Source organism: Eptesicus fuscus, chromosome 13, assembly GCF_027574615.1.
Source record: "Eptesicus fuscus isolate TK198812 chromosome 13, DD_ASM_mEF_20220401, whole genome shotgun sequence".
Classification (NCBI taxonomy): Eukaryota; Metazoa; Chordata; class Mammalia; order Chiroptera; family Vespertilionidae; genus Eptesicus; species Eptesicus fuscus.
In genome coordinates, this window is record NC_072485.1 from 37927783 (window position 1) to 37953879 (window position 26097).

The following is a 26097-nucleotide window of genomic DNA, read 5'->3' on the forward strand; positions in this document are numbered from 1 at the left end:
CATCATAGAGTGTACCTAGTCAATCCTAAATATTATAGCCTATTGCTCCTAGGCTACAGACCTGTACAGCATGTTATTGTACTCAATACTGTAGGCAATATTAGTGTATCTACACACAACTAAACATAGAAAAGATACTGTGCTTTTGTATCATTGGAGTGCAGTAGGTTTGTTTAAACAGGCATCAACACAAATACTAATAAATAGGACAATGACATTATGATGGCTACGATGTAACTAGGCAATAGAAAACTTTCAGCTCCCTTATAATCTTACTAGAGGCCCGATGCACAAAGTTCATGCAAGAGTAGGCCTTCCAGCCCTAACTGGTTTGGTTCAGTGGATAGAGCGTCGGCCTGCGGACTGAAGGGTCCCAGGTTCGATTCCGGTTAAGGGCGTGTACCTTGGTTGCGGGCATATCCCCAGTGGGGGGCATGCAGGAGGCAGCTGATCCATATTTCTCTCTCTGATATTTCTAGCTCTCTATTCCCTCTCCCTTCCTCTCTGTAAAAAAATCAATTAAAAAAATATCTATATTAAATAAAAAAGAGTAGGCCTTCTTTTCCCCAGCTTTCCTTCGGCCGCCGGCAGGCACCCAGGACCTGGGCTTCCCTCGTAGCCCCAGCTTCATCGGAAGGACGTCCGGTCTAATTAGCATATTATGCTTTTATTATTATAGATGGGACCACCATTGTATATGAGGTTTATTATTGACCAAAATGTTATTGTGGCACATGACTACTTTTTATTTTCTTACAATGTCCTTGTTGAGTTTAGATATTAATGCTTTGTTGGCTTCAAAGAGAAGTTAGAAAGTATTGCCTCTCTATTCTCTGGAAGAGTTTGTTAAAGATTGAAAATGTTTCTTCCTTAAGTACAGAGGTGGGCAAAAGTGGGTTTACAGTTGTTCCGAGGGAAAAAGACATGCAGGTTATGATTATTATAGTAGTTTTATTAACTCTGTGTTTCCCATACCCCAACTGTTAACCTACTTTTTTCCCAAGCCTATGTTTGGTAAAATTAAACATTTATGCTGGCAAGGCTTGGAGTTATTTTGTGAGAGGTTTAATTATGGTCTCATTTACTTTAATAGATATACAGATTATAGAAATGAAGGAGCTAAGCACTCTCTAGAAAGTAGGACAAATGTAGACAGACATTTCAAGGGGAAGAAGTTAAAGTTACATCAGCTTGGCCTTAACATTTTCTCTGAGATACATGGTGTTCTTGCAGGCAGATTCTTTTCATCTGCTCAAGAAGTAATTATTGAAAGCTTACTATGTGTTAGACCTTCTTCAAGGCAGGGAGGATATAATCATAAGTATTTCACTTGATCTCATGAAGCTTACAGTCTGTTGGGGAAAATAAACCAAGAAAAGCTAATCACAAAATATTATTTACTGTGACTATATTGAGTTGAATAAAAAATTAGTGAATATCTATAATGGCCATTGTTGAGACAGAGTGAGAGATGCTAGGCAATGCTGTGTGCCCAGCTGAGTTGGAGGTGATAATTAGTAAAGGCATCAGACCACGTAACTGTGTGATTTGTTTCCAGCCGTGCTACACAACAAAGACTTGGGAGCTAAGAAGGTAAACGATTGGTTCCATACTAGGGAGTTGCTGGATGGTCAGGTTAAAATAATGAGGAAAGAATGCCCCTGCCATTGTGGGGGCACATGCAATTCTCAAGGACGTATCTGAATCATACAATTCCCTAGTGCCTGGAAGTGAGATTTTGTTTTGTTTTGTTTCTGCAGATCCTGGTTATGCTAGCGATTTTGATATGCACGTTTTTTCTGTCGGTTTTATGCATTTACTGGAATGACAGGTGGCTAACATTGGGGCTCTCACTGAAGGTAAGCATCATCCTGTCGGTCGAGCACTGTTTGTCCAATGTGGTCAGCCTGACGTTTGGCTTTCTCCCAGGTCTTTGCTCCCCATGTGCATCTGACCATGATAACTGTGATGGTTCTTCTTTCCTGGCCTGTGGCCTTCTACTTGATCCATTTGGAACAAGAAGGTATGTCCTGGCTTTAGCTTACATACTCTACTCAGCCAAACACAAGCGTGGTAGATAGCCACCACTATGCGGCTTTGAAATTCATTTAGCTTATTACTCAGGCATGCTCCTTGTGGTCAAACTCATAATCCCATGTGGCCTGTCAGAACATTTTCCTGATCAAACAGGCCTTCTTCTAAAGAGGGATTCTCCTGGGAAAGTAAGAATGATTGCCATGATGTTACACAGTGACTGTCTGGAAATGGAAAGAGGTTGGGGGCAGGGTAGAGGCCATTTTCATTTTATTTGCCAGAGTGATAGTACTAGTGACAGTTCCTTTATATTGTATTCAAATGTTACTAGTTTCAACTAATGAACTTATATGAGGTCCAGATATGCCTAGTTACGCTCTCGTAATGCAAAGCAGGCCTCAGTGAGTCCCTATTACATGGGAGCTTGGAGCAGAAGCAGAAACATCTCCCTCTGCCTCTGGTTTGCTCTCCATCCTTTGCCCTAATGTCATAGAAACAAAAAAGAACCAGAGCTATTCCTTAAATCGCTTTGAGAATGGAGTTAGCTCTCAGCACCCTTCCTGAGGAACCAGTAGCATCTTCTTTTTATGTATCTCTGTTTACTATTGGTTACATACGGAATGTTCGCTCCCTGATTGTACAAGGATAGAGACAAGAGAATGACTGGATTGCTAGTGTTGGCATTGTGAGTGCTTGCACCTGTTTATATCTGTATGAAGAGGGTGAATTGTAGGAAATGTTTTGGGGCAAAAGTTTAAAGGCGACAATAATAACTCTTTTTCTTTTTCATTTCTGAAATTTTAGCTAGATTCAGAAGAGACCAGAGTAAACGTCATAAGATAAAAAGAATCAAGACATGTGCTAGACTCACAAAGCTGAGAGGTTAGAGCTGGAGATACAGATTTGAAAGTGACTGAAGTATGCATAGTAACTTAAAAATGTACAAATAGGTAAAATCCTCAGAGGTTTACAATTATAAATGATGGGGAGTGGCCAGTAATGACAGGTATTGTGGATGAGCTGTGTGTGTGTGTGTGTGTGTGTGTGTGTGTGTGTGTGTGTGAGAGAGAGAGAGAGAGAGAGAGAGAGAGGGGGGGGGAGAGGGAAGGAGGGAGGGAGGGGGGGAGAGAGAGAGAGAGAGAGAGAGAGAGAGAAAGAGAGAGAGAGAGAGAAGTAAATGCATAGTATTTATTGAGTACCTATTGTTGGTAAATCAACTCTAAGAGGGAGTGGTTAGCAGCAAAATAGCCCCATTTTTCAGAATGAAGAAAATGGAGATGCAGAGAGATTAAGCAGTGGTCCTTAATCACACATTAGACCAGGGTTGGGGACCTTTTATCTGCCAAAGGACCTTTTGGATATTTATGTCATAATTCGCGGGCCATGCAAAATTATCAACTTAAATATTAGCCTGCTATAACTTTTAACCTTGGCAGGTCCAGACCAGATGATTTCACTGATCTTATATGGCCCTTGGGCCAGATGTTCCCCACCCCTGCGATGTCTGGTTTTGAACTCAGACTTCTGTTAGCCAGGGCCCCTTCCACTATCCTGCACTGCCTTACATATAGGGCCATTTTGGGCTGATCTTTATAGGCTTCAGGGCTTTCTCAGCACCAGACATTCTACTCCTACTCCTGAGAAGGTATTCCTTAACAAGCCCTCTCCTTCACTTCCTTCCGCCTCCTGCACAATTTATTTCCTGGATATTTTCAGTCAAATACTATTGCCTTAATAATAAGGCTTACATTTGGATAGTGCTGTACTTTCTAATCACTGAAAATAAATGGGGATGTGATGGAAATAGCGAGTAAATCAGGGAGTCCACGAGGCACTGAAACCCATGCCCTGGGTGTTTACTGGCGGCTGCTTTGGGATAGTTAGTTGCTTGGATTGGGTCTCCATTCCTCTTTATAACTTTGTCTCACTTCCCCCTCCTTCCAACTTTTTCAGCTGCACAAGTGGTTATTGGACTGCCTTTTTTTCTTATCCTTTTATTTCTGTTTGTGGTGCCATGGGGATTTTATTCTCCCTGCGTTGAGAATGAGAATAAATTGGGACCCAAGCCGGGCCTCTTTGGACATAGAGGTGCACCCATGGTAGGTCTGAGCATGATGAACGTGGGTGAGTACCAGTGTGCATGGGGTTATGGGTGAGAGATAAGGACCTCAGAATGGTAGGAATCTCTGTAAAGGAAAATGGATGGGCTTTTGATGAAAAGAATAAAGATAATCGTAGATGTTAGACTTGAACCCAGCAGGTCACCTAAGTCCATTTCTCTTTACTGTGCCCAGTGACATTGCCTCAGATGAGCACAGTCCCAGATCTATTGGGTGGGCGAGAGGGCCTCACTACGGGGCTTTCCATCTACCACAAAAATGCATGTTGGGAGGAGAAACTCTGAGGTCAAGGGTCTGATGTCCGTTTCTTCCACAGCTGGCGCCTGAGAACACCATGATGTCCTTTGAGAAAGCTGTTGAAAACGAGGCCTTTGGGCTGGAGACTGATGTATTCTTAAGGTAGGAAAGCAGGGGCTGGGTGGGGAAGAAATAAGGTCAGTGCTATGGAAGATGACCAGCGTGGGCCAAGGTGTAAGAGCAGAAGTCTTGGGGAGTTTCTCCTGTGTTCCTATGCCAATGTGCACATAGCGTGTGCGCACGTGCGTGCACACACACACACACACACACACACACGAGACACTTCTCCCTTGCAAGCATATATCTGTACCGCTACATTCTTAATTATAGGGTCATAAATCATACACACTATGTATAGACTCCACACATAATTCAAACTTGGCCCCATTACAAGCCATGCTTAAAACTTAACCCCATGCACTACACTACCTAGCAATATGTTTACCTAACAGTCTCTGGACACCTACTATATTCCAGGCCTTCTTCTGGAGTGCTATTGAGAGGCAAATGAGTACACTCTACTCCTGCCTAAAGGATGTTCCCAGCCAATGAAGGAGACATGGCATGTTTACAAATACCCACAGTGTAAGACCATTTGTGGGGTGTCCCTTCCCGAGAAGATTAAGTCAAACATGGAGGAAAAGGTCACTGCCTATTATATGAAAATTGACCTATGTACTCAGAATTGTGTTTGGGTTGAGTGTTGAAGAATAAATATTATTTTACACAAAGATATGGTGATAGAGTATTTTCCAGGCAGAGACAACAACTTATTTAAACGCATCTAAATAAAAAAACCAACAACTTTGTAGATCAGTGAGCTAACCTGTATGGATGGCAAATTGATATGCTTGGGGATGGGAGATGGCCATGTGAGGAGGAGGTATGGCTGCAAGGTCACTGGGACTGGATCATGGAGATTCTTATATGTGTAATGGGCAAGCTATCATAGGTTTCCACAGATATCTTATTGTTTTAAAATATGTGATTTAGAAAAATTTATCTGGCAATCTGTGAGGGAGACTTCTCATGGAGGTGTGTGAAAACTCCCTTCATAGCCTTTCTGTGAGGCAAACAGAAAAATGAACAACCTAATTCAAAATGAGGAAATGTGGTTTGAACCTGGATTCAATGAAGGGAAATGTATGGTCAGGTCATAAGGCTGGAAGTACATGATAAAGCCAGGATTGGAACTACATTTCCTGACATTACCCAACCATGACAACTGTTCTGTGCAGAATATTCAGATTGGGTTTTGAAACAGGATGTCTGTCAGAGCTCCTGGGTTCATTTGTGAAGTGGTTGGTGGTCATGGCATAACGTGGTAAAGGTGTTGAACCAACGAGCTCCTGGCCTTTCTCTCTTCTCTTGTTTCTGTGACTTCAACTGTGATGCAGATGATCCTTCCAACTCCTCAGTTTCTCTCCTTGATGGTATCTTCATTTTCAGTGACCATCTCCACATACTCCACCATTTACATGGATGGTCATAGTCTAGGCTTCATCATTACCAAAAAGTGCCTATCAGTCAGGACATGAATATCACACCAGTAACTTAAACAGGGAAAATGTAATATCAATAATTACTAAGTGGTAAAATATGGTTAACTACTTAAATTGGTAAAGCGGACCCGGTCAGTATAAACATAGCAAGTGTAGCTAGTGGAAGGAACTTTTGTTCCACATGAAATAAATGTAGTAAACAAATTTCACCATATTCTTTCCAAGAATAATAATGCAAACAAAAAATAAATTAAAAACTTGGCAAAATTCACAAAGCTACTGACAGAAGACTCTGAAAGGTGGAGGAATGAAGGTGGACTGGCTAGGGTTCATAAGACTGAAGGAAATAGCAAATAGGTAGTGAGTTCCCCATTTTTGTTGTTGTTTTATTTTGCTTTTCCTTATACATCCCTATATGAGCTCTGTAGAGACCTGAAACCCAGAAAACACCTACAGCTGCAGATGGAAAAAAATAGCCCCCTCCACTTCTCTCCTTTTTTTTTTTCTCTAGCAAAAAAATGGGTAGAAGTGCAGCCCAACAAGATGTGAATATGTTGACTGGAGCAGGTGAACATCACAGTAAAGCCATTCCCCCCTGCCTGGGGCTCTGGTCCTAGAGATGATGGGCAGATCCCTGTCTTCCATTCCTGCCCTGAAATAAGAGGGGTGCCCCTTTCCTCACTCCCCCAACTAGAGAGTGAGGAGAGAATTATTAAGAAGTTATCTAGTGATCTCTTTATTATAGTAAAAATATCCTACCTAATAAAAGAGTAATATGCAAATTGACCCTAACTCTGCTACACCCATAAGCCATGCCCACAAACCACGCCCACCAGCCAATCAGGAGCGAATATGCAAATAAACCCAACCAAGATGGCTACAGTCACAGAGAGCAGGAGGGAGGCTTGGGTTTCCCTGGCAACAGAGGAAGCCAAGCTTTCCGCCTGCCCTTGCCGGCCTAAGCCTCCACTCAAGGCTACCAAGTTTCAATTATAGAAGGTAAACAAATCCAAACAGAAATGGCAGTAGCCATGGAGCTGGAAAGAGCAGGAGGCAAGGGTTGCCCCTGGCAATGGAGGAAGCAAAGCTTCTGCAGCCCTGGCTGGCCTAGGCCTCCGCTCCAGGCTACAAAGTTTCAATTATAGATATACATAAATTCCAACAGAAATGGCTGTCACCACAGAGCGAGCAGGAGGCTTGACTCCACTCCAGACTACAAAGTTTCAATTGTAGAAGATACATAAATCCCAGATACTAGGGCCTCTGCTTGGGTCACTAGGGGGCGTGGCCAGCCTGCAAACTACCACAGGCCCTTCACCCAGGCTGCCCCACACCCCAAGGGAACCCCCACCCTGATCTGGGACACCCTTCAGGGCAAACCAGCTGGCCTTCACCCATGTACCAGGCCTCTATCCTATCTAATAAAAGAGTAATATTCAGATTGACCATCACTCCAACACACAAGATGGCTGCTCCCATGTGGTCAAAGATCCTGTCCCCATGTGGATACAAGATGGCACAAGATGGCACAAGATGGCCAGCAGGGGAGGGCAGTTGGGAGGGACCAGGTCTGCAAGGGAGGGCAGTTGGGGCAATCAACCCTGCAGGGGAGGGCGGTTAGGGGTGACCAGGCTGGCAGAGGAGGGAAGTTGGGGGTGACTGGGCCTGCAGGGAAGGGCAGTTGGGTGGGACCCAGGCCTGCAGGGTAGAGCAGTTGGGGGGGACCAGGCCTGCAGGGGAGGGCAGTTAGGGGCAAACACACTGGCAGGGGAGCAGTTAGGCATCAATCAGGCTGGCAGGGGAGTGGTTAGGGGTGATCAGGCTGGCAGGCAGAGCGGTTAGGGGAAATCAGGAAGGCAAGCAGGCGAGCATTTGGGAGCCAGCAGTCCTGGATTGTGAGAGGGATGTCCGACTGTCCGTTTAGGCCCGATCCCACTAGGATCGGGCCTAAACGGGCAGTCGGACATCCCTCGAGGGGTCTCAGATTGGAGAGGGTGCAGGCTGGCCTGAGGGACACGCCCCCCCCTGCTGTGCATGAATTTCGTGCACTGGGCCTCTGGTACTTAACATAAAAATTTATCAATTTAACCATTTTTAGTTTTACAATTCAGTGGCATTAAGTAAATTGATCTTGTTTTGTTACCATCAGCACCATCCATCTCTAGAACTTTTCATTTTTCTCAAACTGAAACTCTGTACATATTAAATAATAACTCCTTGATCTTTCCTTCTGAGAGAAGGCTGCTCTCGAGTTTTGCCAGCTGCCAGACAGTCCAGTTTCTCCCCCAATGAGTTTGGTAACCAAAGTCTCACCCGGAGCTGGATTTCAGTACAGTGGGGAGGTTCTGCTTCCCTCCCAAAGGAGAAAGCTAGCCACTGGGAGGGCTTCTGTGCTCAGCTTAGGTGGGGCGGAGTCAGGGTGGAGCAGACAGCCTTGGTTTCCTGTGAGCCCCGCCCTAAGAAGGCCCTGTATCTCAGTGTTCCGCGGCAATGGCTGCACACACCTCTGAGAGAAGGCTGCTCTCGAGTTTCGCCCGCTGCCAGACAGTCCAGTTTCTCCCTGAATGAGACTGGTACCCAAAGTCTCACCCGGAGTTAGATTTCAGTGCAGTTGGGAGGTTTTATTTTCCTCCCGAACGAGAAAGCTAGCCGCGCATTTGCTGCCCGCCCTCTCCACGTGCTGCGAGTAAGCCAGCTGCATATTCAGCTGCCCGCCATTTCTGTGCGCACGGGTCTCCGCACCTCCACAGCTCCTGAGTCTCAGTGTCCTTTTCTTTTTCCTTCTAGTTGTAGAATTTCCACTCAGCCAGCTTTCCGGTGGTTCAGGACGATGTCCGCTCTGTCTTCCAGTTGCAGTTTTAAAGTTGTTGTGCGAGGCAGCAGTATAGATGTTTACCTTATGCCGCCATCTTGGTTTCTCCTCTCTTCTTCCTCTTCTTAAAGAATACCCTTCAGTATTTCATATAATACTGGTTTGGTGGTGAAGAACTCCTTGAGCTTTTTCTTGTCTGTAAAGCTGTTTATCTGACCTTCAATTCTAAATGATAGCTTTGCTGGGTAGAGTAATCTTGGTTGTAGGTCCTTGTTGGTCATCACTTTGAATATTTTTTTTCCACTCCCTTCAGGCCTGCATAGTTTCTGTTGAGAAATAAGTGATAGTCATATGGGTACTCTCTTGTAGGCAACTAACTGCTTTTCTCTTGCTGCTTTTAAGATTCTCTCTTTGTCTTTAGCCCTTGGCATTTTAATTATGATGTGTCTTGGTGTGGTCCTCTCTAGGTTCCTCTTGTTTGGGGTTCTCTGTGCTTCCTGGACTTGTAAGTCTATTTCTTTCATCAAATAGGGTAAGTTTTCTGTCATTATTCCTTCAAATAGGTTTTTAATATCTTGCTCTCTTCTTCTGGTAACCCCAAAATTCAGATGTTGGTATGCTTGAAATTGTCCCAGAGGCTTCTTAGACTATCTTCATATTTTTGGATTCTTTTTTCTTTTTGCTCTTCTGGTTGGGTGTTTTTTGCTTCCTCATATTTCAAATCATTGACTTGATTCTTGGGATCCTCTAATCTACTGTTGAATACTTGTATATTATTCTTTATATCAGTCAGTGTATGCTTAATTTCTGACTGGTCCTTTTCCATTTTTTTGGCATTCTCACTAAGATCCTTTAAAGTCTCACTAAGTCCCTTGGAGGTTTCTAGAAGATTTTTGAGTAACCCTATAACCATGGTTTTGAACTCTATATCCAGTAGTTTGCTTTCTTCTATTTCTTTCATTTGTGACATGTTTCTTTGTCTCCACATTTTAGCTGCTTCCCTGTGTTTGTTTCTATGTATTGGGTAGAGATGCTAAGTTTCCTTGAGTTGATAGAGTGGCCTTGTGTAATAGGTGTCCTATAGGGCCCAGTGGCTCAGCCTCCCCAATCACCTGAGGTGGACACTCTAGGTGAACCCCTTTGTGGACTCTGTGCACAGTCTTCTAATTGAGCCTTGATTGCTGTTGGTGTCACTGGGAGGAATTGACTGTGGTGACCAGCTGTGACTACAGTAGGAGAGCTCCTTGCAGGAGATACCCTTATGGAGCAGGACTTGCTTCAGTGGGGCTTTAGTATTCACTGAGTCTGCCCCTTGAGTATGTTGCTTATGGATGTATAGAGTTGCAATCTGATATTGTCTGACACTGACCATTGGGTACACTGGCTCTTGGGTCTCCAGGGAGGTATAAACTCAGCCACTGCCTGAGGCCACCCAGCAGGAGCTGAAGAGATCTGAAAATTCCTCCTCTTTGTATCCAGTTTGGCAGTGCCCAGATGAGGCCCAGATGTGAAGCAAAGCAGGCTGGTGCTGGTGCTAGGGTCTTGGGACTTTTATTGATAGGTTTGGGGCTCCCTAACCCAGCTACAACTTGTTTGACAGGTTTTAGCCTGAGCAAGGATAGTCCATTCATATGCAAATTCCACTGCAAGCAGCTGGGATGGGGCTGTAAATTGGATGGGTTGGGGTCTCAGTGAATCACCAAGGTGGAGCAAATCTGTTTGCCAGTGGCAGTCAGCCCTGCAACTGGGAAGGTCCCAGCATAGGAACAATGACTGCTGCAAGCACCTCCTTCTGGGATAAAGCTGCCCCCAAGTTCCTGCCTCAATTCCAGACAGTCCAGTTTCTCCTCATATGTGCCTGGACCCTCCCCTCCCCCAGCTTTGCCCAGCACTGGAGCTCAGAGGAAGCGGGGGCTTGTAAGTTCAGTTTGTGTGCTGTCCTTTTAAGAGCAGCTGGATCTCCAGCAGCTGTGTGTCACTAAGCCCCAGGCCACACTGGTTTTTACAGCCCATAGTTCTTACTACCTGTAGGGACTTCTCTTCCCTGGGCGGGGCATCTGGTGTCAGGCTGGACCCCTTGCTCCTCCAGGCAGCCTCCGCAGAGACAGTCTCTCTCCTGACTAAAAAAGTGGCACTGGTGGGTGCCGGACCAGCCCATCCTACACCTCTGCACCTCCTCCCACTCTCAGTGTGCTTTCTTCTTTACTTCTGTAGTTGTAGGACTTTCATTCAGCCAGCTTTCCGGTGGTTCTGGATGATGATTGTTCTGTATTTTAGTTGTGATTTTGATGTGGTTGTGGGAGGCAGCGAGTACAGGCGTTTGCCTATGCTGCCATCTTCCATACTGTTTTGATTACTGTAACTTTGTAGTAAGTTTTGAAGTTAGGAAATATGAGTGCTCCAGTTTTGTTCTCTTTTTAAAGATTGTTTTAGATATTCAGGATCCCTTGAGAATCCATATGAATTTTAGAATGATATTTTTTTAATTTCTTCAAAAAACATCATTGGCATTTTGATAGTGATTGCATTAAATTGGTAGACTGCTTTGGGTAGTACCAATATCTTAATAATGTTGTCCTCCAATACATGAAGATGAGATGTGTTCCAATTAAAAAAATATATATTTTTATTGATTTCAGGGAGGGAGGGAGAGGGAGAGAGAGATGGAAACATCAATGATGAGAGAGAATAATTGATTGGCTGTCTCCTTCATGTCCCCTACTGAGGATCGAGCCTGCATCGCGGGCATGTACCCTTGACTGGAATTGAACCTGGGACCCTTCAGTCCACAGGCTGATGCTCTATCCACTGAACCAAACCAGCTAGGGTGAGATGTGTTCCAATTTTTAAATTTCAGCAGTGTTTTTTTAAATTACACATCCTTGGTTAAGTTCTTTTCTAAGTATATTATTCTTTTTTGATGCTTTTGTAAATGGAATTATCTTTGTAATTTCCTTTCAGATTGTTCATCATCTATAATAATAAAAGCATAATATGCTCATTAGACCAAACAGCCAAACAACCTTCTGGATGTCATTCTGGACGTCCTACCAGATGAAGCCGCAGCGGCGGGGGCTGAGGCAAAGGCAGTTAGGGGTGGTCAGGCAGGCTGGCAGAGTGGTTAGGGGTGATCAGGCAGAGTGGTTAGGGCAATGAGGCAGGCAGGCAAGCGGTAAGGGGCGATGAGGCAGGCAGGCAGAGGTGGTTAGAGGTGATCAGTCAGTCAGGCAGAAGGGTTAGGGGTGATAAGGCAGGCAGGTAGAGAGGTTAGGGGTGATCAGGCAGGTATGCAGAGGGGTTAGGGGTGATCAGGCATGTAGGAAGAGGGGTTATGGGTGAGCAGGCAGGTATGCAGAGGGATTAGGGGTAATCAGGCAGGCATGTGAGTGGTTAGGGGTGATCAGGCAGGTAGGAAGAGGGGTTATGGGTAATCAGGCAGGCAGGTGAGTGGTTAGGGACAATCAGGCAGGCAGGCAAGTGGTTAGGGTTGATCAGGCAGGCAGAGTGGTTAGGGATGATCAGGCAGGCAAGTGAGTGGTTAGGGGTGATGAGGCAGGCAGAGTACTTAGGGGCAGGCAGGGAGGTCAGCGGTTAGGAGCCAGCGGTCCCAGATTGCGAAAGGGTGCAGGCCAGGTTGAGAGACATCCCTCCCCCCTCCCCCTCCCCCCCCCCCTCCGTGCACGAATTTCGTACACTGGGCCTCTAGTTACTGTATAGAAATGCAACTGATATTTGTGTTTTGACTTTCTATCCTGCTATTTTGATGAATTCATTTATTAATTCTGTTTTTTTTTAAATGGGAATCTTTACGGTTTTCTACATATGATTTTATCTGAAAACAGGTAATTTTATATCTCCTTTCTAATTTTTATGCTATCCATTTCTCTGTGTTGCTTATTTGCTCTGGCTAGAACTTCCAGTACTGCTGTAAAAAGAGAAAAAAAGTAGACCTTGCCTTGTTTCTTGCCTTGCCTTGTTTTGTTCCTAGTGGAAAAGTTTTCAGTTTTTCATTCTTGAATATGATGTTCACCATAGGTTTTCATATGTCTGTTATTATGTTGGGATGTTTTCTTCTATTCCTACATTAGTAAGTGGTATTATAAAAGGGTTTTGAATTTTATTAAATGCTTTTTCTGTGACAATTGAGATTATTATGTGTTTTTCCCCATTCATTCTGTTAATATGATGTATTGCATTGATGGATTTTGTTATGTTGAACCATCCTTACATTTTAGGAATAAATTGCTTTTGGCCATCCTATCTAATAATAGACAAATATGCAAATTGACCATACCTCCAACACACCCACAAGCCACAAGCCACACCCACCATCCAATCAGAGAGAGCATGCAAATTAACCTAAACCAAGATGGCTACAGCCACAGAGAGCAAGGTTTCCTAGGTAACAGAGGAAGCCAAGCTTTCTGCCAGCCGTTGCAGGCCTAAGCCTCCACTCAAGCTACAAAGTTTCAATTATAGAAGGTAAACAAATTCAAACAAATGGCTGCAGAATGGAGCTTGAGAGAGCAGGCCAGGGTTGCCGCCGGCAACAGGGGAAGCAAAGCTTTCCACACATCCTGGCCGGGCCCACCCGCTTAAGGCAACAAAGTTTCAATTATAACCCCAACACAAATGGCTTCGGGCCTCGGAGGGAGCCCCAGGCTTGGCTCTGCTCCAGGCTACAAAGTTTCAATTGTAGAAGGAAAATAAATTCCAGATACCAGGGCCTCCACTTGCATTGCCAGGGGGCGTGGCCAGCCTGCAAACCACCACAGGCCCCTCGCTCAGGCCGCCCCACACCCCAAGGGTACCCCACCCTGATCAGGGACACCCTTCAGGGCAAACCAGCTGGCCCCCACCCCTGTACCAGGCCTCTATCCTATCTAATAAAAGAGTACTATGCAGATTGATCATCACTGCAACACACAATATAGCTGCCCCCATGTGGTCAAAGATCCTGCCCCCATGTGGACACAAGATGGCCACCACAAGATGGCCAGCAGGAGAGGGCAGTTGGGAGGCACCCGGCCTGCAAGGGAGGGCAGTTGAGAGGGACCAAGCCTGCAAGGGAGGGCAGTTGGAGGTGATCAACCCTGCAGGAGAGGGCAATTAGGGGTGAGCAGGCCGGCAGAGGAGGGAAGTTGGGGGTAAACAGGCTGGCAGCAGAGTGGTTAGGGGGTGATCAGGCTGGCAGGCAGAAGCGGTTAGAGGCAATCAGGAAGGCAGGCAGGGAAGCAGTTGGGAGCCAGCAGTCCTGAATTGTGAGAGGCAGGCAGAAGCGGTTAGGGGCAATCAGGAAGGCAGGCAGGCAAGCAGTTGGGAGCCAGCAGTCCTGGATTGTGAGAGGGATGTCCGACTGCCCGTTTAGGCACGATCCCTGGGATCGGGCCTAAACGGGCAGTCGGACATCCCTCGAGGGGGCCCATATTGGAGAGGGTACAGGCTGGGCTGAGGGACAATCCCCCTCCGTGCACGAATTTCGTGCACCGGGCCTCTAGTATTGTATAATTTTTTTAATACACTGCAGAATTCTGCTTGATAGTATTTTATTAAGGATTTTTGCATCAATGTTCATAAGGGATGCTGTTCTGTAGTTTGTTTTTTTTTTAAGTTGATTTTAAGAGAGAGAGGAAGGGAGAGGGATAGAGATAGAAACATCAATGATGAGAGAGAATCACTGATCACATGCCTCTTGCATGCACCCTACTGGTGTTTGAGCCTGCCCCTGACCGGGAATCAAACCAGTGACCTCTTGATTCCTGGGTCAACACTCAACCACTGAGCAACACCGGCTGGGCTGAGTTTTATTTGCTTCTAGGGTGTTTGACTTTGGTGTCAGGGTATTCCTTAAACTGTTTTATATGTTCCTTAGACTCAATACCTTCTATTGTCATATCTTCAAGTCACTGATTCTTTCTTCTGCCTGCTTAAATCTTCCTTTGAATCCCTCTAGTCAATTTTTCACTTCAGATACTGTACATTTCAGCTCCAGAATTATATTTTGGTTCTTTTAGGTTTTTAATTGCTTTATTAATATTGTTCTTTCACTCATACATTGTTTTCTTGATTTTATTTACATATTTCTTTAGTTATTTGAATATCTTTAAGACAATTTTTAGAAGTCTTTGTCTAGTATATTTGCCATCAGCTCTTTTTCAGAGACAGTTTCTGTTGTGTGTTTTTTTTCTTTTAAATGTGCCATACTTTCCTGTTTCTTTGTATGCCTTGTGATATTTTGTGGGGGATATATTTTTGTTTGAAAAATGGACATTTGAATCTAATGAAGTGGTAACACTGGCAATCAGGTTCTCCTCCTTCCAAGGATTTGCTGCATTTAAAAAAATTATTATAATTGTTTAGGATGTCTCTGTACCATGGGTTAGCCTGCGGTGCAAACTTCAGGTATTTTCAGATTTTTCTGATCCCTTTCTTGAGCATACACAGTCACATTCTAATTTCCCCATATATGCAGCTGTTTTATACACTCACTTTGTAAATTTTCCCATATATTCACTTGTTTTTAAAATGTCTTTAATGTCTGGCTTTCAAAAGGAGAAAAATGAAGAGTAGTAAAAAAGGTGTTAGAGTTTTAAATCCTCTGAAAGTCACTTCAAGCAGAGTGGGAGGGCTTTGCAACAGTGCCGGGAGATGCAACAATGGTTGCCCATCTCTCTGTCTGCCCTTCAGTGACAAAAAGCAGCAGCCAGCAACCAGAACATAAACCCTTATATTTGCAGTACAGGGTCCTTTTTACTACCTTGGTTCTCACCAGCTGCTGTGCAAGCTATTCCAGGAACCTGTACACAGTTGCTTTTGATATGGCTCTTCGTGGGGGATGGATAGCTGCTACTGGGCTAAGAGCTGAAATGGAATAAAACTAACCCCAGTTTATATCCAGGTTTTCTCCTGCGAATTGCATATTTCCCTAGATCAATCAAGATACCTTCCTCTCCCTGTCTTTCTCATAGCTCCATCCTCTATAGGACTCTAGCCCACAAATTCTAGGTGTCTTTTTTTTTTGACATTTTTTTTATTGAGGTATTATATGTGTACATATCTTACCATTATCCCCCCACCCCCCACCCATGCCCTCACCCCCCAGAGTTTTGTGTCCATTGTTTATGCTTATATGCATGCATACAAGTCCTTCGTTTGATTTCTTATCTCCCCCACCTCTCCCTAACTTTCCCCCTGTAATTTGAAAGTCTGTTTGATGCTTTACTGTCTCGGTATCTATCTTTTTGTTCATCAGTTTATAATGTTCTTTACTATCCATAAATGAGTGAGATCATGTGGTATTTTTCTTTTATTGACTGGCTTATTTCACTTAGCATAATGTTCTCCAATTCCATCCAGGTTGCTGCAAATGATGAGAATTCCTTCTTTTTTATGGCAGCATAGTATTAAATTCTAGGTGTCTTGACCTCTCCTTAATCTGATCTTTTTCTCCTCATTTCAGCGCAATAGCTGGGTCCCTTTTAGGTTCCCCCACCCTGTATTCCACAATCCTGTATTCACCTGCAAGAAGGAAGCCTGGATAATGGTAGAGCCTATTTCATTTATTTGTCTTTTCTGAAATCATCATACTGTGCTCCATATTGTCCATTGGCTGAAAAGTTATTTTCTTCATTTCCTCCAATTTTATAGTTGTTAATGGCCAGGAAGCTAAGTCTCAACCCTGTTTCTCCCTCACGGCCATTACAGGGTTCTTTTCATAGGTATTTTAATGGGAAAGGAAGAGAGATTTTCATAAAAGCAGAGATTCTTCAAGGCAAATAGCCGATAAGAGAACCAGGAAGTTTTCTAATGATACTACCTGATGTGAAGGATCTAGGGCCAGAAATACTCAGGGCAAGTGCCTAGCTGGGAAATGGGTCAGAAAAATACAGGAAGATTGTCTGGATGCCTGCTTCGCATAATTTTGGGACCTTAGCCCTAGCACCACCCCATTCACTCTCAGTCACTACTGTACCTGCTGTTTTCTTGATGCCAGAAAACACCTGGATAGGGAAGCTAGTCTTTCACCATCACTGATATGATATACCACAAAAGATTGAACCCTAGGGCTGAAAAATATGGACATCAAAGTGTAAATGACTAGCAGTTAAGCCTTTGATGAGATTTGGGAGGGAGTAAGGAACCCTAGTAGAACTTGTGACCTTGATGGGCTTCTGAGAACTCTATGTGCCAAGGTGGCTGAGTTCAGCCTATCCACCCCTTCCCCTCTTTTCCCCCTCTGCCTGCAGTATTGATGAGGTGCCTTTTCTCATGCATGACCATAACCTGAGAAGAACAACCGATATCAGGGAGGTCAGGCCAAATGAATCCTATTCACCAAGTTCCTTCTTCTATTGGAATTTCCTGTCAACTCTGAATGCTGGCAAATGGTTTGTAGATTCATGGGTAAGACATTCCCCAGCTCAAGAATCCTGCATTGATTTCCTCTCCTGTACAAGGTCATATGTTGCTCCTGGACAGAAAAGCTTTAGATGAAGATAGTCAAGCATACACACACTTTCATTCCAATTCATAGCAGGATTATAGCATTGGGCTTTTCCAGTAATGCTGTCAATCTAATTACTGCTTTCTACAGTCTCTGGAAATTCTGAAGACAAACTTGTAAACTTACTATTATTATTTAACTAGGGGCCCGGTGCACAAAATTCATGCACGGGGGGCGGGGAGGGTCCCTCAGCCCAGCCTGCCCCCTCTCATACTGGGAGCCCTCAGGGGATGTCCTACTGATGGCTTAGGCCTGCTCCCTTTATGGGAGGCAACTGGGCTGATCAGGGGAAGGCACCAGCCCCATCACCCCGCTGCTGCAGTCACTGCCAGTCACTGCAACCACCAAGGTGTTTTCATCAACATGGACTCCAGTCCCTTCACCATGAAAAAATTACAACTTTCTTTAGGCATTTTCAAGATGTGTCTTTCATAGGATATGACATTTCTTTCTTTCTTTTTTTTAATCCTCACCTGAGGATATGTTTCCATTGATTTTTAGAGAATATGGAAGAGAAAGGGAGAGACAGAGAGAAACATCAAAGTGAGAGGAACACTTTGATTGGTTGCCTCCTGCATGAGCCCTGACCTGGGCCCCGGCCAGGGAGGAGCCTGCAACCTAGGTACATGCCCTTGATCAGAATTGAACCCAGACCCTGCTGTTGGCAGGCCAACGCATTATTCACTGAGTCAATCCGGCTAGGGCAGGTTATGACATTTCTTAGCCCTCTAGCAGCGTACCTTCATTTTTTCCTCCAGAAGTGTGGTGGAAAAACCCTAGATCACCTTTTTGGATTCTTATTACCCAAGTTACTAAGAATATTACCAGTGGCATACAGGGAGCTTAGCCAATGAGCAGTCAGAAAAGGTACATAGATCAAGTGGATTAGAAACTCAGTTCACACCGATCTCTCGCTCTGCCCCTGCCCAGGCCTGAAGCCTCGGGGACTGGACAGGTGCCCTTCAGCTCCCCCCAATAGCTGGCTCCGCCCCTGCCCAGGCCTAAAGCCTATGGGGCCCTCCAGCTCCCTCCAATCAGTGGCTTCCTCTCCCCCATCACTGGCTCACTCTCCCTCCAATGGCTGGCTCCCGCTCACTCCGATGGCTGGCTCCCTCTCGCTCCGATCACTGGCTCCCTCTCCCTCCGATGGCTGGCTCCTCTCGCTCCAATCACTGGCTCCCTCTCCCTCTGATGGCTGGCTCCCTCTTGCTCCAATGGCTGGCTCCCCTCTCGCTCAGATGGCTGGCTCTCTCTCTCTCGCTCATTTGGCTGGCTCCCTCTCACTCTGATCACTGGCTCCCGCTAGCTCTGATGGCTGGCTCCCTCTTGCTCTGGGTGCCAAGGATGTTCCCTGTTCCCGGATGAAGGCCACTGGGCACCTATGTATGCAAATTAGCCAACATCTTAGTTGGGTTAATTTGCATACTCTGATTGGCTGTGGGCGTAGTGGAGGTATGGTCAATTTACATGTTTGTCTATTATTAGGTAAGATTCCTTTTTATCCAAGCATTTCATAAACTTTTACAGTGTGCCTACCATGTACATGACATTTTCATAGGCTTTTTGAATAGCTCATACTCATAAATGAGCTGACTAGGAAACTTGTTTATTCTTGATTTCATCTTTCTATTATTCAACAAATATTTATTGAGTACCTATTGGGTACTATATAGGTGGAATACAATGGTGAATATAAACACACATAATAGTCTTTTTGTGTAAAATATATTTTTATTGATTTTTATAGAGAGGAAGGTAGAGAGTTAGAAACATTGATGAGAGAGAAACATCGATCAGCTGCCTTTTGCACACCCCCTACTGGGGATGTGCCCACAACCAAGGTACATGCCCTTGGCCAGAATCGAACCTGGGAAGCCTCAGTCCGCAGGCCGATGCTCTATCCACTGAGCCAAACCGGTTAGGGCACACATATAGTCTTAATGGAGTTCACATGCCAGTATATGAAACAGGTCATTACAATACATTGTGATAAGTGCTAAACTAGAGTTAACTTCAGGTTTGCTCAGGAGCATAAAGAACAATTTCTAACTCAGTCTGATGCATGGTTTGGGGATTCTCGAGGGAGGAGATGTATAGGCTAATAAAGGTGTGATAAATATAAAGCATGTGTTGTGTGTAGTGTAATTTTGTGGTAAGAGTGAATGTTTCTACCTGAGATAGATGGAAAATACTTTATGGAAAAATATCATTTTAGCTGAGGGAAGATCACAACTATGGGCAGGGATGGTGGTGTGTTTCAGAGATTAACAGTATACTGGAGCCAGAGGAAATTGTGTGTGTGTGTGTGTGTGTGTGTGTGTGTGTGTGTGTGTGAAAGAAAGAGAGCAAGGGAATAATGGAGGGAAGTCGAGAGAGAAAGATATAGGTGTAGGTGGGAGATAGGTTGGGAGAATAATCTGGGAAGACATGTTGAGAGGAAATTATAGCAATGCTTAAATAACAAGTTAAATATTTTTTTGAAAAATTTAAGTAAAATAAAATGTCAGATTTGCATTTGATAAAAGTCAAGACTGCCTTCTCAAGATAGATTAAAGAAAACAAAACAACTTGCATTTTTCAGTTTATTGTATGTGCAGGGGGAATCCATGTGACTGAGATTTAGCAATCACATTGAGACTTTGACTTTGAAAATAAACCTCAGAGCAGGACACACAGCAGCAGGCTCCACATCACTAGCACCAGTGGCAGCAGAGCACATGCTCTAGGGATCCGCTGTGGAAATAGTCCTCTTACCAGGTAATTGTGTAATTAGGAAAACTAATCTTTTTTTTTTAACCTGCGAGACAGGTTTATTTTTTTTTAAGATTTTTTTTATTAAGGTATTATATGTGTACATATCTTACCATTGCCCCCCCCCTCACTCCATTCCCCTACATGCCCTTACCCCCCAGTGTTTTTGCGTCCATTGGTTATGCTTATATGCATGCATACAAGTCCTTCGGTTGATCTCTTATCTCCCCCAGGGAAAACAAATCTTAAAGTATTTTTTTATTATGCATTAAGGGTGAACTGGAATTTTATTTATATTTGGTGTTCATCCTGAGGACTTACTTGATCCTTTTTCATGTAAAAAATAGTGAAAAGTAAAGAACTATGTAAGGAAGGACTTATCCACTTCAGGTTCATTCTTTTAACCTTTTGCACTTGGATGTCGAGTGTGACTCGACACGGTTGGCATCGGTAGCAGCTCGAGAAAAAAGCAAGCGAGTGCAAAGGGTTAATGTAATGGACAGTTGAAAGTAAATTTGTAATTATTGTATCTCCTCAGAAAACGTGTTCTCATAGGAGTACCTGGCCTATAAATGCTGATTCATATGTGAAAATAATGTGATTACTTAGATATTCCAGGTGTCTGTGGTATGCAGGCTCCTTATATGTTTCATCCTGCATGAATAAATAGACACATACAAACTAGAGATACTCCATTAGAATGTGTATGTTGGATTGGTTAGCCATAGTTAATGCTTTGGCAAATTTATGTTCCAGATGAAAAGGCTGTTATATCTGATGTATATATAATGTGCGGCTCATAAAAATTACTTATTGTAAGTGGTAGGGCTAGGTATTTTACTGTAATAAAATTGGGTGTTTTTAAATAGGATTAATACCTTTATTTTAGCATACTTAGTAGGCTTGCAGTGTTCAGTTATGCTATTACTGTGGCTACTGAGGACTATCCTGAAACCTAGGGTAGTAATATGGTTATTTAAACTTCACCCAAGGATATGTTTTTTTAGAGACTGAGGGAGAGAGAAACATTGATTGAGAGAGAAACATTGATTTGTTGCCTCCTGTATGCACCCTCACTGGGGATCAAACACACAACCCTAGGTATGTGTCCTGACCAGAAATCAAACCTGCAACCTTTTGGTGTACTGGTTGACGCTCAAGCCAACTGAGCCATTCCAGCCAGCGCCAGATATGGTCATTAAAACTTTACTTTTAGGTTGGATTGTGGAGATTTCTTTGCTTGCACACTCTGTGTCCAGAGGTGGTTGAAGTGATCTGAGCATGTATTTTAAAAGACTTGGCTGTTTGGATAATTTGTCATAACAAAGAAATTGTTGTCATTGTTTCCTGAAGATTATTCTTGTCCTTCTTCATTGGGTGGGTATACTTATGGATTGATGATGGTGGTAAGTTGATAGTTATTTTTTAGTAGATTTATTATTCTTGATATTACTTATAAAAATCAAGCAGTTTATCTGATCAGTAATAAAATAAAAATAAATACAGAAGTTCTGGGCATTGTTTCTGGAGGTTTAGCTGAGTTCCTTTTTCTTTAGCAAAATCAACATTTCTGTGGAGCTTTCTTATGTCCTTTTGGGAAAATATAATTCTCATGCCTACAAATAGCATGAGAACAAGTTTTATTTAGCACATTAATAAGGGAACAAACAGGATGACTAAATCCCCACTCAAAAGAGAAGTGAAAAACCAACATACATACCAGTATAGTCAGTGCAACAAAGAACTGCTGAAATTAGATTGCTAAATTAGATACAAGCCTAGTATATTAAGTTGGTTAATATATTATTTGACAATGAAACCATACCTTTGGAGTTAACTTCTCTACCAGACAAAAATAATTTGCATCTCCACTGGACAAAAGTCATTTCCACTTTTATCAGTTTTCTACAAGTTGACACCTAACTTTATGTTCTTGCCCTAATCAATACTAAATAATAATTTAAACAAAGGTACATTTCTCTAAGAGTCAGATGACCTTTAGGTGGGCTCGTTTAAGAATGTGCTGAGCAATGGCTAGAGTGATGGCCCACGCATCTTTATAACCAGTGTTTTGAAGTCTACATCTATAGATTGTTTGCCTCCATTTCATTTAGTTCCTTTTCTGGAGTTTTTTTCCTGCTCTTTTTAATTTGAGTCATTTTTCTTTGTCTCTTCATCTTGGCTGCCTTCATATGTTTGTTTCTATATATTAGTTAGAGCTGCTGCATCGCTCAGGTTTGGTAAAGTGGCCCTATGTAATATGTGTTCTATAGGGCCTAGTGGCACAGTCTTTCCGGCCACCTGAGCCGGGTGCTCTTAGAGTGTCCCTGGTATAAATTGTGTATGACCTGTTTTAGTTGAAACTTGATTTCTGTTGGCTTGTCAGTGGGTAGGGTTTGCCAACACAGTAGGGGTTGACCACACAGAGCAGGTTCGCCCCAGCGGGGCCCTGGTGTCTGCTGAGACAACACTTTGGGTGTTCTGTTTGTGTAATAATCAGGTGGTGCTGTTGTGGTCTGAGGCTGGCCACCAGGTGTGTTTGTTCTGGGGCCTCTTGGGAGGGGCACTGGTATAGTCTGAATTCAGTCACCACCTGTGCCTGGCCCAGGGCCTCCTGGTAGGAACTACAAAGTATTCCCTGGGTGGAAGCTGCCTCTACTGAGACCAGAGGCACTTACAAGAAACCACACTGAGGGGAACCCAAGATGGCAGTGTAGGTAAACACCGAATCGGCGGCTGTGCACAACAATTTCAAGACTACAACTAAAAGACAAAACCTCTATCACCCAGAACCACGGGAGGGCTGCCTGACTGAAAGACACACAACTAGACTGAAAGAGAGGAGCGTTCAGGACACAAACGCTAAAAAGCTGAGGTACCGGGGCGTGCGCGGTGGCGGATCCCAGCGGGCAGCGGGCGTTTCTTCCTTAAACCCAAAGGGGAAACGCGCGGGACCCAAATTCCTATGGGGAGAAACATCCTTGATGCTTCTCTGTCTCTGGACTGTTTGCCACAGGGTCAGAAAGTGAGGGTGGCTTGCTTGCAGAGCTGTGCGGAGGAATAATTGTTGGCCCCCGCGCAGCAGCATGAGACTCGGGGTCGCGGTTGGAGACGCGGGAAGGCTGGCTGCCAGCCATTGCTGCTTGCCACACCCTAGCCTAGTGACATCCTGAGACCCTGCCCAGCACAACCTACAAACTCACCCAAGCTCCAAGCAGCAGCTTTTGCCTATGAATGGAGTGCCGCTTAACCTAGCAACCAGTTCAGACAGCTCCAAAGTCTCCAAATCCCAAGCAGGGAGGAGAGGACTGGTATTCTCCTGTAGCTCCTGCAGAGTAGCCTCAGACAGTAGCTGACCTGCACCCCATTGGAGATCCAGAAGCCAGTGAACCTAGTGGTCAGTGTGAGACACAGACTTCAACTCCTCACATCCATAAGTGACACATTCAGGAGGCGGACTCAGAACACCAAAGCCCCACGGAAACAAATCCTGCACCAGAAGCATGTCTCCAGCGCAGCAGTTATAAACACAGCGGGTCCCCACAGCCAATTGGCCTGGAGGACAATTCCTCCCAGTGTACCAACAGCTATCAAGACTTAACTACACCAAGACTTTGCACTCAGCCCACAAAGGGGTATACTAAGAGCGACCAGGTTGGGTGATTGGGGAAGCTGAGCTACTGGCCCCTATAGGTCACCTACCACACAAAGCCACTCCATCAACACCGGGAAGCAGCCAAAATGTGAAGACACAGAAGCATGTCACGAATGGGAGACATGGAGGAAAGTAAACTACTGGACAACACAGTGTTCAGAACCACATTTATAAGGTTACTCAAGAATCTTCTAAAAACCTTTGAGAAACTTGAAGAGACCTCCAAGGAACTTAGTGAGACCTTCAAGGACCTTAATGAGAATGCCAAAAAAATGAAAAAGGACCAGTCAGAAATTAAGCATACACTGTCTGAAATAAAGAATATACAGAAACTCAACTGCAGATCAACGTATCCCAAGAGTCAAACCAAAGATTTGGAATATGAGGAATCAAAAAACATCCAACTAGAGAGGCAGAAAGAAAGAAGAATCCAAAAGTGTGAGGATAGTGTAAGGAGCCTCTGGGACGGCTTTAACCCTTTGCTTGCTTTTTTCTCGAGCTGCTACCGATGCTAATCGTGTCGAGTCACACTTGACATCCGAGTGCAAAAGGTTAAGCGTACCAACATCCGAATTTTTGGGGTGCCAGAAGAAGAGAGAGAGCAGGATATTGAAGGCCTATTGGAAGAAATAATGTCAGAAAACTTTCCCTACCTGGTGAAAGAAATAGACTTACAAGTTCAGGAAGCGCACAGAACCCCAAACAAAAGGAATCCAAAGAGGACCACACCAAGACACATTATAATTAAAATGCCAAGGGCAAAAGACAAAGAGAGAATCTTGAAAGCAGCAAGAGAAAAACAGTTGTTTACCTACAAGGGAGTACCCATACGACTGTCAGCTGATTTCTCAACAGAAACTATGCAGGCCAGAAGGGAGTAGCAAGAAATATTCAAAGTGATGAACAGCAAGAACCTACAACCAAGATTACTCTACCCAGCAAAGCTATCATTCAGAATTGAAGGTCAGACAAATAGATTCACAGATAAGAAAAAGCTAAAGAGTTCATCACCACCAAACCAGGATTACATGAAATGCTGAAGGGTATTCTTTAAGAAGAGGAAGAAGAAGAAAAAGGTAAAGGTAAAAATTATGAACAACAAAAAGACATCAAACACATACATACCAACAATTGAATCTAAAAATCAAGTGAATAAAAAATCTGAAGAACAGAATGGACTGGTGAATATAATAGAATCAGGGACGTAGAAAGGGAGTGGACTGACAATTCTGAGGGGGAAGGGGCTCTGAGGGGTGCGGGAAGAGATTGAACAAAAATCTTACACCTATGGATAAAGACAGTGGCGGGGGGTAAGGGTATGGGGTGGGGTGGGGAATCAGGTGGAGGGGAGCTATGGTGGGGGGGGAAGAGACCACACTGAAACCTAAGACTGGTTGCCAATTGTGTCAGTATAGTGCCACTCAGCAAAAGGCACAAGGTATGAGCAAGTAATTTTCAACAAAGAAGCAGAAAGCATACAGTGGAGAAAAGGAAGTCTCTTCAATAAATGGTGTTGGGAAAATTGGAAAGCCACATGCAAAACAATGAAACTAGACTGCTATTTGCCACCATACACAAAAATTAACTCAAAATGGATCAAAGACTTATATGTAAGACCTCAAACAATAAAATATTGAAAGAAAACATATATACTAAACTTATGGTCTTGGTCTTAAAGAGGATTTTGTGACTTTAACCCAAAATGCAAGGGAAGTGAAATAAAAGGTAAATGAATGGGACTATATCAAACTTAAAAGCTTCTGCACAGCAAAAGAAACCAAAAACAAAACAAAAAGTTAACCAATCGAATGGGAGAAGATATTTGCAAACAATACCTTTGATAAAGGGCTAATATCCAAAATATACAAAAAACTCATATAACTCAACAACAAAACATCGAATTAAAAAAAAGCAGAGGACCTGAACAGACACGTCTCCCAAGAAGACATACAAATGACCAAAAGATATATGAAAAGATGCTCAGATTCACTAGCTATTAGGAAAATGCAAGTCAAAATCATAACTGTTAGAATGGCTATTATCAACAAGACAAGAAATAAGTGTTGCAGAGGTTGTAGAGAAAAACGGAACCCTTATACACTGCTGGTGGGAGTCTAAATTGGTACAACCACTATGGAAAATATAACAGGATTCCTCAGAAAATTATGACTAGAGCTACCACATGACCCAGCAATCCTTCTTTTGCTTATCTACCTGAAAAATTTGGAAATGTTTATTCATAAAAATGTATGTATCCCTATGTTCATTGCAATGTTATTCACAGTGGTCAAAACATGGAAGCAACCTAAGTATCCTTTGATGGATGACTGGATAAAGAAGATGTGGTACATTATACAATGGAATACTACTTAGCCATAAGAAAAAATGAAATAGTGTCATTTGTGACAACATGATGGCTCTTG

General features: G+C 43.7%; 1 protein-coding gene across 1 annotated transcript in view; it reads left to right on the forward strand.

The window, feature by feature from the left end:
- Nucleotides 1–26097, forward strand: part of GDPD4 (glycerophosphodiester phosphodiesterase domain containing 4) — a 75872-nt gene that overhangs the window by 11742 nt on the left and 38033 nt on the right. Inside the window, exons 4-9 of the mRNA XM_054725650.1 lie at nucleotides 1761–1859; nucleotides 1930–2023; nucleotides 2839–2916; nucleotides 3988–4133; nucleotides 4471–4553; nucleotides 17012–17168. Coding sequence (XP_054581625.1) covers nucleotides 1761–1859; nucleotides 1930–2023; nucleotides 2839–2916; nucleotides 3988–4133; nucleotides 4471–4553; nucleotides 17012–17168 — 657 coding nt within the window. The remainder of the gene's footprint in view (nucleotides 1–1760; nucleotides 1860–1929; nucleotides 2024–2838; nucleotides 2917–3987; nucleotides 4134–4470; nucleotides 4554–17011; nucleotides 17169–26097) is intronic.